Here is a 17,500-nt window from a genome sequence, read left to right as displayed (position 1 = left end):
TATATACATATATATATACTATATTTATATACATATGAATATATTACATATATACATATATTTATATATATTATAATATATGATATATATATATTTCATATAATATATAAATATAGAGTTTGAGAGAGAGAGAGAGAGAGAGAGAGAGAGAGAGAGAGAGAGAGAGAGATTTGTTTTTAGATTTCTCTTGCTCTCTGGTAAGAGACGAACTGAAACTCTGACAAAACAATTTGTGGCTGGGGAAGTTTTTGCAGAGAAGTGATTATTACTTGGTGCATAAACAGTAGTACTGACAAGGCCAGTGGGTTTTCGGTGGGTGTGCCGTGAAAGTCGTTTTTTTCTGTGTCCTCCAGATATGCTGAGACCCTTATAGTAGTTGTAAAAGACCGCATTGAAGGGCGAAAGTCACATAACTTCCTTAATAAAGAGGGTTTTCAGCACCTGTCTGTGAACCATTCCCTCAACTTCGTGGATCCCGTCATTGCGGCTCATGCCAACACCATCGAACGTAAATGGCGGGGAACAAAGGCCAAAGTACCGCACTATGGCAGGAGGAAGTACCAATTCGTTGGTTATCTGGCCCGTGTGTTGTTTTTGATGAGCATCCCATATTCGAAGCAAAGGCTGCTTCCTCCTTGCCGATGCTAATTTGTACCCTCCGCAGTAAGGTGCATTGTCATATCCTTTACGTCTTTTTTTTTAGCCTTTTCGGTAAAAGTTAGAGTAAAAGCGGTAAAAAGTCCAGGGTAGCCTTGCTCCCCTTGTCTAAGTAAATAAATAAACTGGTATGATAAGTAAAAAAAACAAGAAAAAAAAAACAAGACCTGTTTCAAGTTCTATCTTGCCGTGTATGGCGAGGTGAAGAGAATGTTTGCCAAGGGTTTTTTGGGGGTGGAGCTTCTTGCGCTTTCCTAATTTTCAAATATGAGAAGCATAATCGAACACTGGCTTTTTTTTTCTTCTTCATTTTTTATCATAATGATGAAGTTTGGCTCGAATATCTGGAAAGTCGGTCTTTGATATTCGTATTTCCAAAAAGTCGATTTTGTGTGCATTCATAATTTCCTTTCGTCATTTACTGACACTCAAATCAAACTGAGGCCACTCTTTACCCTCCCCCCCCCAAAAAAAAAAAAAACGGTTCCCCTCGTTTCCCCCAAGAGTGTTGTCTGGAGTCGGGGACTGGCGAGTGTGTCCATACCAAAAAGAATTACCCTAAGATTTTTTTGCTTCATCACAGTTTTCCTGCAACCACTTCTCCTTGACTTTCTTACATTCTTCTTGTTCACTAGTTCATATTGCAAAGGGTTCTGTTTTGAGACTTCCGTAACAGGCCTTTGAGTTCTTGGTGGATAAGCTTGATGAGGGCTTCTTTTCTGCTTGTCTTACCAGCTGTTGCTTGGGTGTTCTCAATGAGGGCACAAAACCGATAGTCAGTGTCATTGTTAGAAGCCTCTGGTAGATTTCCAAAAAAAAATCTTATTTGAAGTTTTCTCGCACCTCTTGATAGGTTTGTAATGTACCGAGTTCAAAACTGGGGCAATCTTCACTTCAACTTTTTGAGGGACACTCTAAATTTTATTTCCGGGTTGTGGTCTGAATTTGCATCTGCACCTGGATATGCTCGGGAGTTTTTTTTATTGCATTCCGGTATCATAACATAGTCAATTTGGTTTCTGTCTCTATCACCAGGACTAATCTGTGTATATCATCTGGGGTGTACATTAAATCAGGTGTTTGTGATGACCAGATTTTTCTCCTTACACTAATCCATAAGTCTTTTTCCACATTCGTTCTGTTCCCCCAGACCCTGCGATCCAGCAACCCTCCCGTCTCTCTCTGAGCCAACTTTACCATTAAAATCACCCATGACAGTCATAGTTTTGTTTGATTTATGTGATAAGAATAATGAATCAAGCGAGTTGTAGAAGCAGTCAATTTGTTGGTCTTCAGCATCCGCAGCTGGAGCTTATGCTACTAGGATGTTTACATCTACAGGTCTAGGTTTTTGGGCTAGAACGACAGGACGGATTTTGAAAAGTTTTTGTCTAGGACCAGAGCTACTCCATTTTTGTTCTTGACCCCCTGAAAAGAGGATTCAATTCTAATTCTTCATAAAGTCGCCAGTAATGGGCCATCTGGCTTTGCACAAACCTAAGCAATGGATATTCATTCTGTTCATCTCGTGGAGAGTATTGTCCAGTGTTTCATTCTGGTATAAACTTCGAATATTCCATGTTCCGATCTTGGATAGTTAAGGTCTAAACTTTTTAACCGACATGTTCTTAATGTCTGTTGGTTGGTCTGCAGTCGCAGGATGACGATCGCAGCATCCCTGCAGTTGAATGCAGCTACCGGGCGCGGATCTTACAAGACAACATTGAAAGGCCCTGTTTGCGCCATTTTGCTTATTTTCATTTTTCGACTCGACATAATATAGTTGGCTATGTCCTCTTACTGGGGTGCCTGACCCATGATCCTTCCCAGGGGAGTAGTTGTTTAGGTAATCATTATTGGTGGTTCTCAGACCACCATCGTATTTACGATTAACTCACCCACTACCGTATTACCCAATATTTGTAAATCTGTGTATGTGATTACGCACGCGCGCGGGCGACACGCAAGTGCATGAATGCGCGGACACACACTCGCACTCACATTAGCTATATATATATATATATATATATATAGATATAGGATATAGTAAATAGATAAGATATAGATAAAGATTATAGATAATATTAGATATATATGTATATATTGTATAGTTACATAATATATATTATAGAATTAGTATATGATAATATATAATATATAATATAAATATATGTATCATAATAATATAAATATATGTATATTATTAATATAATATATATATAGATTATATATATAAATAAATAATATAAAATTTAATTTATATAAGTACATATAAATGAATATATTATATATATATATAATAAATATTATATAGATAATAATATATTGTATATTATATAATTGTAATTGTATATTTTATATTTTATATTTGATATTTTATATTTGTATTATATATATAATATAAAAATATCAATATACAATAATAATAAATATAATAATATAATGAATAAATATAATATATAGAATATCATATATATAAATTATATATATAATATTATATATATAATATATTATAACTAATATTATATATAATATTGATAATATATTATATAATATTATAAATATATTATTATATATTGTATGAAATATACTATATATATATATATATATATATAGTATATAGAATAATATATAGATTATATATATATATAGTAATATATATTAGATATATATAATTATTATACAAAGTATAATATATATATAGATATTTATATATAATATATATATATATATATGTATATTTATATGATATATATAGCATTATTCGTTATTTTAATATATATTATATCTATATATATATATATATATCTGTAATATAATATTCTATATATAGATATAATATTGTTAAATATTAATATATATAGATATATATTATAATATACATATATATATGTATGATACATTATGATATAATACATAATTTTATTATACACTATATATATATATATTATATATATATATATATATATATATTATATATATTTATATTATATTTATTGATATCGATTATATATATATATGTATAATATATATATTATATATTGTATAATATATATATATATATATATTATTCTATATATATGTATATATTATATATATATATATTAAATATAACTATCATAGTATATATATAATAATAATTATATACTTATATATATATATATATATATATATATATATTTTATATATTGTCTATATAACTATATATAATAATCATTAATAATATTTATATATATATATTTATATAATATACTTATATTATATATATTTAATATTATTATATATATATATATATATATATATATATAATATATATATGATTTATTATAAATATATCAAAACATATATATATATATTTATATATATTATATATATATATAATTATATAGATATATATTATATATATAATATATATAATTATAAATATATATAATTATATATTAATATATATAATATATATATAATATATATAAACTATATATAATATATATATATATATATATATATATATATATATATTATAATATATATATATATATATATATATATATATATATATATATATATATAATATATATATATATATAATATATATATATATATAGTATATTTACTTAATATATATATTATATAATATTTATATATATATATATTTATATTATCTATATATATATATTATATATATATATATATTATTATTATATCATATATTCATATATATACATATATATATATATATAATATTATTATATATATTATATATATATTATATAATTATATATATAATTATATCAGGGAAAATCGAGCTCCTTAATCACAGCTGTTTCCCCCACTTTCAGGGAAAATCGAGACCCGTCCCCGTTGTGAGCGGCGTCGTCGGCCAAGACACAGCTCTGCCAGCGGAGAGTGATGACGCCAAAGACACAGGGGAAGGAATCACACCTTGGGGGAGTGCCTCTCAGACATTGTGGGGAGGTGATACCAACTACCCCTGGGGAGGTGATGACTATCCTTGGGCAGGTGATGACGACTCTCCTTGGAGAGGTGATGACGACTCTCCTTGGGGAGGTGATGACGACTCTCCTTGGGGAGGTGATGACTATCGTTGGGGAAGGAGATGGCGACTTTCAGTGGGAAGGTGGAGATGGCAGTTCGTTGGAAGATCTAAATCACCAAGACGTTTTTCTTATAAGGGGAGGTGACACACATGCCCCCTGGGGAGGTGACACACATGCCCCCTGGAGGGAACCACCCTGGGGAGGTGACACACATGCCCCCTGGGGAGGTGACACACATGCCCCTTGGGGAGGTGACACACATGCCCCTTGGGTAGATGACACACATGCCCCTTGGGGAGATGACACACATGCCCCTTGGGGAGATGACACACATGCCCCTTGGGTAGATGACACACATGCCCCTTGGGTAGATGACACACATGCCCCTTGGGTAGATGACACCCATGCCCCTTGGGGAGATGACACATGCCCCTGGGGAGATGACACATGCCCCTTGGGAGATGACACATGCCCTGGGGATTGACACTCAGCTCCTTGGGGATGACCTTCAGACCCCTGGGAGTGACACTCAAGCCCTCTGGAGAGGAGAAGCTCAAGGTGTACGAGATGAGCCTCATGTCCCACTGGGAGATGGTATTCAGGTCCCACCGGGTGGTGGTACTCGGGCCCCATTGGATAATGGGATTCATATTCCTGGTGATGGTTCTGAGACCCCTTCAGGCGATGTCTCTCAGAGCTCGTCGGGAGATGGCACTCAGATCCCTTCGAGTGATGGCTCTTCAGTCCTGTTGGAACATGGCACTCAACTCTCATGGGAAGTTGGCTCTGAGGGCTCTTGGGGTGACACAACAAATTCATTGAGAGATGGCACTCCATCATTCCTGGGAGGTGAAACTCACAACACTTTAGCAGAAGATCCGCAGAGTATTTGGAACACGGGAGATGGCGACACAACCAATCCTTGGGGAGAAGATGCTGGTACTCAGGACTACTAGGAGGACAGTCCCGAATAAAGGACTTTGCACGCTCAGATCCAGTGGCAATATTTGGTCAGCTGGTTGAGCGACAGTGCTGGTGAGTCATTTCCTTTCTTCCTAGGACCCGAAGTCCAGACATTTCACCAGGAAGGCACAACTAGCAACGACCAACAGGACACGCTTTACTTTGCACTGGAGGACGTCCTAGAGCAGATCCCGTCCTACAGCAACGAAAAGGTTCCACAGTTCTTGTCGTATCTAAGGCCTATAGAAGCTGGCTATTCTTTTGACTTTGCAGAAGAGGAGAATGGCAAGAATCAATACACTGAGAAACAGTTGGATGTTGAGCAGTACTTCGATCCCCTCTCCTATGGGAATGGCAAACGTGGACTTCATGAGCCTATGCTTCTTCCTGAGATGCCTAAGGTAGAGGGCCAAGAAAGCCAGGGGGAGGAGCACATGTCTAAAGAGATGATAGATGTAAGTTATAGATACGGTAAGGGAATGAATGATGTTTGATGATTTGACTAGATGGACTGGGCGTAAGGAGTGTCTGGGTTGGCGTATGTATTTTTTAATACAAGTGCTTACTTTGTGAGGTCTCAATTTTCGTGCCAAGGGTTCCAGACTTGGTGGGAGTACTCCATTTTAAAGAATCCCATAGTAATGATAGATTTACAAATCCATGAGTTCTATGAGCCCTAATCATCCATTCATGTCTCTTAAGTGACATGAATTAAAAATCACATTGTTCATGGGGACCAAAAAAAACACAAATTTTATCTAGAATCTCAGATGGCTCCTTTTGCTTTCCACTGATCAAGGTTTTGTCGTGTTAACTCATTGTTAACATTTTCACATTTCATATAGTTCTTACCCCATACTCAAATAAACTGAAGCAATAAAACTTGACATGATCCATACATTTATTCTGGTTAATCTTGCAGTTACAAACCTATTTGTTTGCTTCAATTATGTTGTCTTTTATATTTATAAGAGATGTAGATAAAGATATCTGGATGTAAATAAGTGTCATTTTCTCTGATATCAAAACAGCTGCTCTGCCAATCAGCAGATATCAAAATGCTTCCTGTAATGTATGGTTGTTCACTTCAACTCCAAGGCCGATTTTGTTATCCTTGGAGTGCTCATATATCCCACCACTGCCACCAAAGAGACAATTGTAGCGGGGAATAGACCCAGTAAAATTTAATGTCTGGTTCAGTTCAGATTAACAGTTTCTAGTGTATAGATATAAGGTTCCAGGCCCACCTAATTAGTAGGTTCAAGAACTGTGTATGTTGTATATGTGGACATGATTGATATGTAAGAGAAAAGTGGAAGGAAAATATTGTTTGTGTTGAATGTTGGATGTGTAAGTGTGAAAAGAATGTGTGGATGTGTTTGAAAGAGAAGTCCAAGATATTATACTGTATTGATAGAAGGTAAAAGATCAGTTTCAGTATATTCTGATTCATCTAGCCTTCTTACAGCCTTTCAGGAGTTGAGATATCAGAATAACCAGCAGTGTACTGTTTATTAGACCATACCCTCCAGTGTTGCCATTAATTTTCTTAACTAAGTTATCATTTAATGTTATATCCTCTCGGCTTCAGGGTCTGTACCTCCCAAAAGAGATTTTATCGTCTCATACTAATATATCGGTATTTTTATCTTGACTAAATTGTGTTGTTCATACCTGACCTTGTGGATGTTCAGGCAGTCTTCTTGTGATCTATGTCCCTTTCGTGTTTTTTTTTCTGTCTACTTTGCTTCCATTTCCAAACTATTTCTTATAATTTGTACTTTCTATGCCTACACAATTGTTTTTATGAAGTGATTATCTCAGCATTATCTCTCAGTTTGAACTCGCTTAATTGGGCTGGAGATTAACTTTTGCGCTGACCCCTACCCACTTCATCTCACCTCAATTCACTTTACACACCCACCTCAGCTTACCTCATCTCAGCTCACTTCACCTCTCCCACCCACCCATATCACCTCCCCTCTGCCCACTCACCCATATCACCTCCCCTCTGCCACTCACCCATATCACCTCCCCTCTGCCACTAACCCATATCACCTCCCCTCTGCCACTCACCCATATTACCTTACATCTGCCACCCACCCATATCAACTCACCTTACCCCAACTCACCTCCCCTTACTAACCACCTCACCTCATCTAACCTCACCCACCCCTTTCCCCACAGCACTTGGGTTTTGAAGTGACCAACCCCCTAGAAGTAAACAAAGGCAAGCTATACCAGATGGACATGCTGATCCCTGAGGAGCAGATGGACCACGTCATAAGGGACCTTGAGACCAACGGCGCCGAGGGAAAGAAAGCCATTTCGGACACACGATACCACTGGCCTGTCGGGCGTGGGGGGTATCCGCTCGTGCCCTTTGTCTTTGCGGACGGTAGGGTACGGCGGTCCGCTGTGGGGTTAGGTTGGGTTGTTTTGATTGTTGTAGATTGGAGTTGATGAAAATCTGTTTTAGAGAACAGTGTGTGCGTTATGTAAAAAGGCGGGGATGTAGGATGTGTTTGCATTATTTACATATCTAGCCAGTAAAAAAAAAAAAAAAAAAAAAAAAAAAAATATATATATATATATATATATATATATATATATATATATATATATATAATATAATCAATAATCATACCAAAGAAAGATCAGAGTATATAATAAGATTAATATAATCGATAAGGGAGAGTATTTAGTATATAGTATTTAGTAGTAGCAATATAGTAGTTATAGTAGTCGCAATAGTATCAGTCGTCGTGTTAGTGATAGTAATAGTGGTAGTCCTAATAATATTAATTGCGTTTTCAATACTTTTAAGAGTTTCTATGCCTCTCGTGATGAAGCTTCGTAATCTGTTTTGATATTTTCAATTTTTTTTTTATAATGTTTTTGAATGTTTGTTTTTTTCGGCTCGCCATAATTCCTCGTGCTTTTAGTTTGTGTTGAGAAGTTAAGCTGGGATATACTGTGATGTGTGGGTGTGTTTAGTGTGTACTTCTTGTTTGTGTTACTGTATGTTTTTTCATTGTTTTCCCTCAACGATTAGGTCTTTCTACTTAGATGTTATTGTAGCGTTTATTGTATTTTTTTTTCTTTATTAATTCCGTTATCGTATACATTTTTCTTTATGATGCTTTTCTCCTCCGGCTGTTAACTTTTTTTTTTTTTTTTTTTTTTACTTAACATAAGTATCACTTCCCATCACTTCCCCAATCCTTTCCCATCATTCTCCCCACCCTTCCCCATCATCTCCCCACCCTTCCCTCACCTCCCTTCCTCCCCACCCTTTCCCCATCACCCCCACCCTTTCCCCCACCCTTCCCCCACCCTTCCCCATCATTCTACCCACCCCTCCACCTTCCCCATCATCCCACCCCCACCCTACCCCATCACCCCCTCCCACCCTTCCCCATCACTCCCTCCCACCCTTCCCCCATCACCCCTCCCACCCTTCCCATCACCCCTCCCACCCTTCCCCCATCACCCCCCCCCCTCCCCTTCCCCCATTCCCCATCACCCCTCCCACCCTTCCCCCATCACCCCCTCCCACCCTTCCCCCATCACCCCTCCCACCCTTCCCCCATCACCCCCTCCCACCCTTCCCCCATCACCCCCTCCCACCCTTCCCCCATCACCCCCTCCCACCCTTCCCCCATCACCCCCTCCCACCCTTCCCCCATCACTCCCCTCCACCTTCCCCATCACCCCCCCACCCTTCCCCCATCACCCCCTCCCACCCTTCCCCATCACCCCCTCCCACCCTTCCCCCATCACCCCCTCCCACCCTTCCCCATCACCCCTCCCTTCCCCATCACCCCCTTCCTCCCTTCCCCATCCCCCCTCCCACCCTTCCCCCATCATCCCCTCCCTTCCCCCATCATCCCCTCACCTTCCCCCATCACCCCCTCCCACCCTTCCCCCATCACCCCCTCCCACCCTTCCCCCATCACCCCCTCCCACCCTTCCCCCATCACCCCTCCCACCCTTCCCCCATCATCCCCTCCCACCCTTCCCCCATCACCCCCTCCCACCCTTCCCCCATCATTTCCCCCCACCCTTCCCCCATCATTTCCCCCCACCCTTCCCCGTCATCACCCCCACCCTTCCCCCCTTCACCCCCCACCCTTCCCCCTAATCCCCTCCCCCCCAAAAAAAATATATATATGTATATATATGTATTTTTTTTTTTTTTTTTCACACCCGCAACCCACCCACAGCAAAGGTCGACCGAGGCATCTGCTCGAAGGCGATGGCCGAGTGGATGGCTCACACTTGCGTCCAGTTCGAGGAGGCGGAGCCAGGGACGCGGGCACCCCACCTGCAGTTCATTCAGGGCAATGGCTGCTTTTCCTTCATCGGCCGCATCTGGTTTTACAGGGGACAGCATGTCTCCATTGGTAGGAACTGTCGCACGGTAGGTGGTCTTCTGATGGCGATTATTTGTTTTCTTTTTCTTTTTCTTTCTTTTTCTTTCTTTCATGTTTTTTTTTTTTTGTTTTTTTAGTTCTCTTGTATTCTTTGGTGTGTATGTTTGTTTCCCTATGTTGATTCTGATTTTATATGGTTTGTGGTCGTGATTTTTTTTTTCTTTTCTTTTCTCATACCCCTTTGTTTTTTTTTTTCTTTTCTTTTCTCATACCCCTTTCTCTCTCTCTCTTTCTCTCTCTCTCTCTCTCGAATTTTCCATTTGCGTTTTACTACTAGTATTATTACTGTTGCTGCTGCCATTACTTCTACTACTATTATTATTACTATTACTATTATAACTACTCGCACTGCTCCTCCTCCTCTTCATCGTCTTCTTTTTCTTTTCTTTTGGAATCTCCTCCCCCAGAATCCCTCTCGCGCCTTACATTGTCTCTTCCCCTTTCGTTCGTTCCTCTCTTTCTTTCTCTTAATCTCTCTCCCCGACTGAAACCTACCTTGTATTCCTCTTTGCGTCTGATTCTTTCCTATAATTCTCTCTCTCTCTCTCTCTCTCTCTCTCCCTCCCTCATCCTCTCCCTCCCTCATCCTCTCCCTCCCTCATCCTCTCCCTCCCTCATCCTCTCCCTCCCTCTCCCTCATCCTCTCCCTCCCTCTCCCTCATCCTCTCCTCCCTCTCCGCTCTCCTCTCCCTCATCCTCTCCCTCCTCCCCTCTCCTCTCCTCTCCCTCATCCTCTCCTCCCTCTCCTCATCCTCTCCTCCTCTCCCTCTCCCTCCTCCCTCTCCCTCATCCTCTCCCTCATCCTCTCCCTCTCCCTCTCCCTCTCCCTCTCCCTCATCCTCTCCCTCACCCTCTCCCTCACCCTCTCCCTCACCTCACCCTCACCCTCATCCCTCCTCTCCCTCATCCTCTCCCTCCCTCTCCTCATCCTCTCCCTCCTCCTCTCCCTCATCCTCCATCCTCTCCCTCTCCTCATCCTCTCCCTCATCCTCCTCCCTCTCCCTCATCCTCTCCCTCATCCTCTCCCTCCCTGTCCCTCATCCTCTCCCTCCCTGCTCCCTCATCCTCATCCCTCCCCTCCTCCCTCATCCTCCTTCCCTCCCTCTCCATCCTCTCTCCTCCCTCTCCCTCATCCTCTCCCTCCCTCTCCCTCATCTCCCTCCTCCCTCTCCCTCATCTTCCCTCTCCCCTCCCTCTCCCTCATCTCATCCTCTCCCTCCCCCTCACCCTCCTCCCTCACCCTCTCCCTCTCCCTCACCCTCCTCCCTCACCCTCACCCTCACCCTCATCTCAACCTCTCCCTCATCCTCTCCCTCTCCCTCACCCTCTCCCTCCCTCTCCCTCCCTCTTCCCTCTCCCTCCCCCCTCACCCTCCCTCACCCTTTCCCTCCCTCACCCCTCCCCTCCCTCACCCTCTCCCTCCCTCACCCTCTCCCCTCCCCTCACCCTCTCCCTCCCTCACCCTCTCCCTCCCTCACCCTCTCTCTCCCTCACCCTCTCCCTCCCTCACCCTCTCCCTCACCCTCTCCCTCCCTCACCCTCTCCCTCCCTCTCCCTCTCGCTCTCCCTCTCCCTCCCTCTCCCTCTCGCTCTCCCTCTCCCTCTATATCTTTCTCTTTTTCTTCCATCCTTTCCACGTCCCATTTCTCCTTTTATCTCTCTCTCTCCCTCGCTCGCTCGCTCGCTTCTGTCCTCTTAATCTCCCTCTCTCGCCTCTCTCCCATTCACATAAACATCCTTTTGATCTACTCTCACACACCCTTCGACACCCTTCATCCCCCCCCCCCACCCCCGCCATTCCTCCCGCCTCCTCACCGTCTGTCTCCCTTCCTTCCCTCTTCCCTCAGTACGCAGCTGTCCATGAAATTGGCCACGCCCTGGGCCTCTTCCACGAGCAGTCTCGGCCGGACCGCGACAGGGAAATTCACGTGAACACCGAAAACATCCAGAGCAGCTCCAAGTTTAACTTCGAGACGGCGAAGTTCAACCTCATAAACGACTATGGGGTCAAGTACGATCTCACGTCCGTAATGCACTACAGAGCGAAGGTAGGGAGGGGGAGGGGTTGAAGGCGTGGCTTGTCAGGTGTTATAGGCTGTTTTTTTTGTATGTCTGTCTGGAAGGGGGGCCTCTGTGTTTCTCTTTCTGTTTTTAGCTTTCTTTGTTTTGTTTTCTTTTGGTTTTTCTCTTTTTATGCTTTTCTCTTTCTGTTTTTCTCTTTAATTGTTTTTCTCTCTTGTTTTTCTCTTTCTCATTGTTTTTCTCTTTCTCTTTGTTTTTCTTTTTTTCTATTTTTCTTTCATTCTTTCTCTTTTTCACATTCTCTCTCTCTCTCTCTCTCTCTCTCTCTCTCTCTCTCTCTCTCTCTCTCTCTCTCTCTCTCTCTCTCTCTCTTCTCTCTCTCCTCTCTATCTATCTATCTATCTGCCTGTATCTTTATCTGTATCCTCTCTCTCTCTATCTATCCATCTCTTTCTCTATTTTTCTCTTTCTCTCTCTTTCTCTTTCTCTCTCTTTCTCTCTTTCTCTATTTTTCTCTTTCTCTCTCTTTCTCTCTTTCTTTCTCTCTCTCTCCCACCCTTTCCCTCTCCCACTCAGGTAATAGTTTATAACGATAAGTATATATCACAAATTTTACTTGGCTTTGAAAATTTTAATTCCTCATGCTTCATGTAAAGCAATTAAATAAATGAAGAGGACGAGATTCAAATGATGACAGTATTCTGTTTTGTTTTAGTACATGTTCATCCAAAGTCTCATTGTGGTTAGTGTCCAACCTCCCTATATGTTATTGCGTGATGACATGAAGAGTGTGGGTATTTTCTGAATTAATCTTAGTTGTAGACCTTGGATGTGACACCCTCTCTGTTGGCGGTGTCAGTTATCTGGAAACAAACGAAAAAAACAAGGACCTGTGTGTTTATGTCCCCTGAGCATCATATTAAAAGAAAATACAAAACTCCATGTAAGATGGAAGAATGCAATATCGCATTTTGTGTAGATTTTTATATAACCTCCCTGATTAGGATTTAAACCCCCACTCATCCTTGTTAGGGAGAGTATATAAATTTCTATATAAAATGCGTCATCCATCATACATATTAGAAGCGGTCTAGGTAAACGGGCATGGTATCAGAATTTCTAAGGCACTCTCATCGAGCGCAATCATACCCTAGCTCACGAAGCCATTTTAGATTCTGGTTAGATGATCTTTTTGTTAGGTCGTATTGCGAAGTGCCTTGGTTCTGTTCCCTCTGGTGCTTCCCGCTTTGTGAGAGTGGGTTCGAATCTTCGTCAGGGAGGGCATAGAATTAATTTGTTTATCTAGATCGACATACTACGTGGGCCATAATCTATGAACTGAACATCAGAACTAGAAACGTGTAACTTGAAATATGTAGAAGACATTCTGCACTTCTTTCGTGACACCCCCCACCCCACACACACACTTGGATTGTAATGCTCTGATTCTGCTGATCCTCATGCAGTAGAAGGAATTAGTGTCCAAATTTGTGACATTTGCAAAAGTAAATAAATAAAATAAAATAAAAATAATTGATAATACAAAATAAGAGAGAGAAATTATACATTGGCCAGGCATAACCCATCCGATCCCATGGTACCTAGAATTATCCTACACCAAATTTCATAGCAACACGTTCCAGTATAACTGTAATTAATATCTTCTAATATAGATATACCATCCTGTGACAAATTAGCACTGTTAATTATGATATGCGAACTTTTACTTTGCTAGTGATTATAAAGGTATGGACTACAGAAAAGATGAAGCACATAGGGCATGGCACCATCTGGCACTCTAAGAGTACTGCTGGGAAATCAGTCTATAAAGGCCTATCTCGGAGACAGCAGGGTACAAGTTAAGCACAGGCTGTCAGTACGCCATGCAGTATGTATAGGATGCAGTTCTGGAGGCAGCCGAAATTGCAAGACCCTAAGTCGCTGGGTCTTACTCAGTCAAACAGGAATGTCCAAAGAATATTACTTGTTGATTATATTAATTTCTTCATTGACTGGTCTTCTCTTTGTATAGTAAGATTTTGTTTAAGGTAAGGCATGCAGATAAGGTAAGAACTATGGAATGTATAACTACGACAGATGCTCATCCAGTTTGGGTTAATGTTTTGGAAAGGAAAGCATTTACAGTTCTATACATAAACCTTATCAAATCAGTCCATGCCTCTCTCTCAAGACGTGCACTTCAACCTTTTCTCTTCTCTCTCTCTTTTCCGTAGACCTATTACAACGGTGGTCTGACCTTGTCCACTATCAACCCACTTCACCAAGAACTAGTTGGTAGCATGGATACGTTGAGTTACAGAGACAAGTTGCTGGTCAATCGCATGTACAAATGTATAGGTGTGTTATGGTTATGGCATATGTAGACGAAGGTATAGATGAGGATGGATAGTTTTTTTTTTTCAGAATGACTTGGAATTGCTATACAGATGCTTCACTTTACAGATAAATGGTTAAAAGCATGCGGGATGAAAACGGACCCTTGCAAGAACGAGGGTTACATGGGTGTGAACTGTACCTGCATTTGTCCTCCAGGAACGTGTGGCGAGTACTGCCAGTATCAGGTTGAGGATTATTATGGTAAGAAAGGAATTATGAATTTAGATGATTTTTAAGATTTTATAAAAAAAAAAAAAAAATCTTTTTCTTTGCTTTGTTTTCGTTTGAATTTCCTTGCATTTGAAGTTTCATACGTGTCTTCTGGGATATTTGAAATAATACTGGTATACCTAAAGGCTTATTAAAGATACAATACTCTTGATACAATCCCCTGTTTTCCATAATGTTCTTACGCAGATACTTTCCTGTCTGGTTGCTCAGAGAACATAACCGTCGCCTCAACCATACAGTCTGTAGATTTTCCAAAGCCTATACCAGCAGGTAAGACAATGGTAGCATATTTCCGTGTAACCCACATAGTTCACAGCAACTTGTATTTGTTTCCCTTTGTCCCTTATGTATGGTATTTGTTTACTCATTTTATGGTGCTAGGCCTTTGTTTCTTTACACACATTAGCCCAGTACTCGAAATAATGTTCTGTGAAATAGCTACACGGTCTACACTTACACCGTAGAAACTTAATTTGTTCATTGGGTACCAGGTGGGTTGTAAAGGGCTATGATGCCTCTGAACAGTGATTATGACTGGTTGGCATTGATAGTGGTTATGACGGCTTGACTCTTTATTACCGAAGACAGTGAGGGTAACACACGAGACGATGTCTTAGGGTAAGCTGGATGCAGGGTCGCGTGTCCGGCCCGCCAGCCCGGAGGCTAATGGTGTGTAAGGCGATCTGCGCTCGGTGAGCGCTGGGCACGAACTGAGTAAAACTGGGTCATCCTCGGGCACAAGCGGTGAGCGTCCACCGCACACGTGGCGTGGAAGTACAGCTGCAGGAAATGTAGGGGGAGCGAGGTGAGGTCACTGGTTCCGTCTGTTAATGGCCCTCCATATGGGTCAACTTCCCTCATGCATATACTGACTTTGCATTATGACCGTTAGACTTTGCACTATGCTCGTTAGACTTTGCCTTGTGGTCGTCAGACTTTTCGAAAGACTTTAAAGTTATAATTAATCCGACAGTCTTTAAGGAACTCAAATGCGGTTTATTCCCAGAGATTAATTCAGTGGATCATATGAGGCTGAGCACTAGTTTTAGGGGCGATAAAGTCTTTGTCTGACCATCTTGTGCGTTTCCCGACGTATCTTCTTTAGAAAATATGAATTGGAAGCCTCCTAATATATATTGGGCCTTACTGAATAGAAATGAATCTCAGAGGACACTAACAATATTATTATTAATGGGAAATGTAAATAAAAGCAATCTAAGCTATCAATTTATCCTCGTTTTGAAATGTCATATAAGCTAATGAGCAAGGAACAAAAATGCCATAAAAGACACATTGCAGTAATACTCGCGAATCACGCAGACCAAAGGCGGAAAACGAATCCTGTGTTCTGCTCTTTCGGGTAATCATTTTGATTGGCCAAAAGTAAACCTACAGTAAAATTAAATAAATGGTTAGGCAGGGATACTAACACTTTTGTGTTTGGCAAGAGTAGGACTTCTTTGTTGCGCGACGTATGACGATTTCCTTTTTTATATATATATAATTTACCCGTCAAATTTGGGACTTTTAATGACTGGGGGGAGTTGCATGTCAGGCACCAGTTAAGATCCGTCGAAGGCCTCGGGTCGTCGTTACTGCGGAGGAATCGAATAGAGTCCAAAGTTACTGTCACTTCGAATAATCGTGATTATTTCATTCCCTACTATGCTAGCTCCTTATATTTCCTTCTCCTGTTTTTCTTATTTCTATGTCTCCTTTCCTCAACCACTTTACTTGTCTCGGCTCCTCTTCCTGTTTCCTTTACCTATTTCCTCTTTTTCTCCCTTCCTTTTTCCCTCTGCCCTCTTTCCCCCCTTTCTTTTCTCTCTCTCTCCTTTTTTCATCTCTCTTTTCTCCTTCTCTCTTTTTCTCTCTCTCTCTCTTCTCCTTTTCTTTTTCTCTCCCCTTCTCCCTCCCCTCTCTCCTCTCTTTCTCTCTTTCTCCCCCCCCCCCCCCCCCCCCCCCCCCCCCCCCCCCCCCCCCCCCCCCCCCCCCCCCCCCCCCCCTTTTCCCCTTTCCTTTTCTTTTTCTCTTCTCTCTCTCTCTCTTTTCCCTTTTTTCTCTCTTTCCCCTCTCCTCTTTTCCTCTCTCCTCTCTTTTTTCTCTTCTCTTCTCTCTTTCTCTCTCTCTCTCTCTTCTCCTTTTCCTTCCCCCTCTTTTCCTTCTCTCTTCTCTCTTTTCCCCTTTTTCTCTCTCTCTCTTTCCCCTCCCTTTTCCCCCCCCCCTTTCTCTCTCTCTTTCCCTCCTCTCTCTCTTTCTCTCTCTCTCTTTCCCTCTTCTCCTTTTCCCTCTCTTCTCCTCTCTCCTCTTTCCCCTCTCTTCCTTTTCTCTCTTTTTTCCTCTTCTCTTTCCTCTTCTTCCTCCTCTCTCTCTCTTTCCCTCTCCCCCTCTCTCTCTCTCTCCTCTCTTTTCTTTTTCCCCCTCTCCTCTCCTTCTCTCTTTCCCCCTCTCCTTCTTCTCTTTCCCCCTCTCTCTCTCTCTTCCTCTCTCTCCCCCTTTTCCTCTCTCCTCTTTTCCTCTCTTCTCCTCTCTTTCCCCTCCTTCCCCTCTCTCTCTCTTTCCCCCCCTCTCTCTCCCCCCCTCTCTCTCTCCTTTTCCCCCCCTCTCTCTCTCTTCCCCCCCCCCTCTCTCTCTCTCCCCCCCCTCCTCTCTCCCCCCCCCCTCTCTCCCCCCCCTCCCCTTCCCCCCCCTCTCTTTTCCCCCCCCCCCTCTCTCCCTTTCCCCCCTCTCTCTCCC

At 41.5% G+C, this 17,500-nt stretch overlaps 1 protein-coding gene across 1 annotated transcript in view; it reads left to right on the top strand.

Moving 5' to 3' along the window:
• Positions 1-17,500, top strand: part of LOC119579230 (blastula protease 10-like) — a 33,211-nt gene that overhangs the window by 10,605 nt on the left and 5,106 nt on the right. The window contains exons 2-8 of the mRNA XM_037926967.1: positions 4,497-6,133; positions 7,866-8,076; positions 9,905-10,101; positions 11,962-12,162; positions 14,371-14,494; positions 14,600-14,734; positions 14,951-15,034. Of these exons, the coding sequence (XP_037782895.1) occupies positions 6,056-6,133; positions 7,866-8,076; positions 9,905-10,101; positions 11,962-12,162; positions 14,371-14,494; positions 14,600-14,734; positions 14,951-15,034 (1,030 nt within the window). The 5' untranslated portion in view covers positions 4,497-6,055. The remainder of the gene's footprint in view (positions 1-4,496; positions 6,134-7,865; positions 8,077-9,904; positions 10,102-11,961; positions 12,163-14,370; positions 14,495-14,599; positions 14,735-14,950; positions 15,035-17,500) is intronic.

This window comes from Penaeus monodon, chromosome 12, assembly GCF_015228065.2.
Source record: "Penaeus monodon isolate SGIC_2016 chromosome 12, NSTDA_Pmon_1, whole genome shotgun sequence".
Classification (NCBI taxonomy): Eukaryota; Metazoa; Arthropoda; class Malacostraca; order Decapoda; family Penaeidae; genus Penaeus; species Penaeus monodon.
This window is presented reverse-complemented; position numbering and strand designations above follow the sequence as displayed.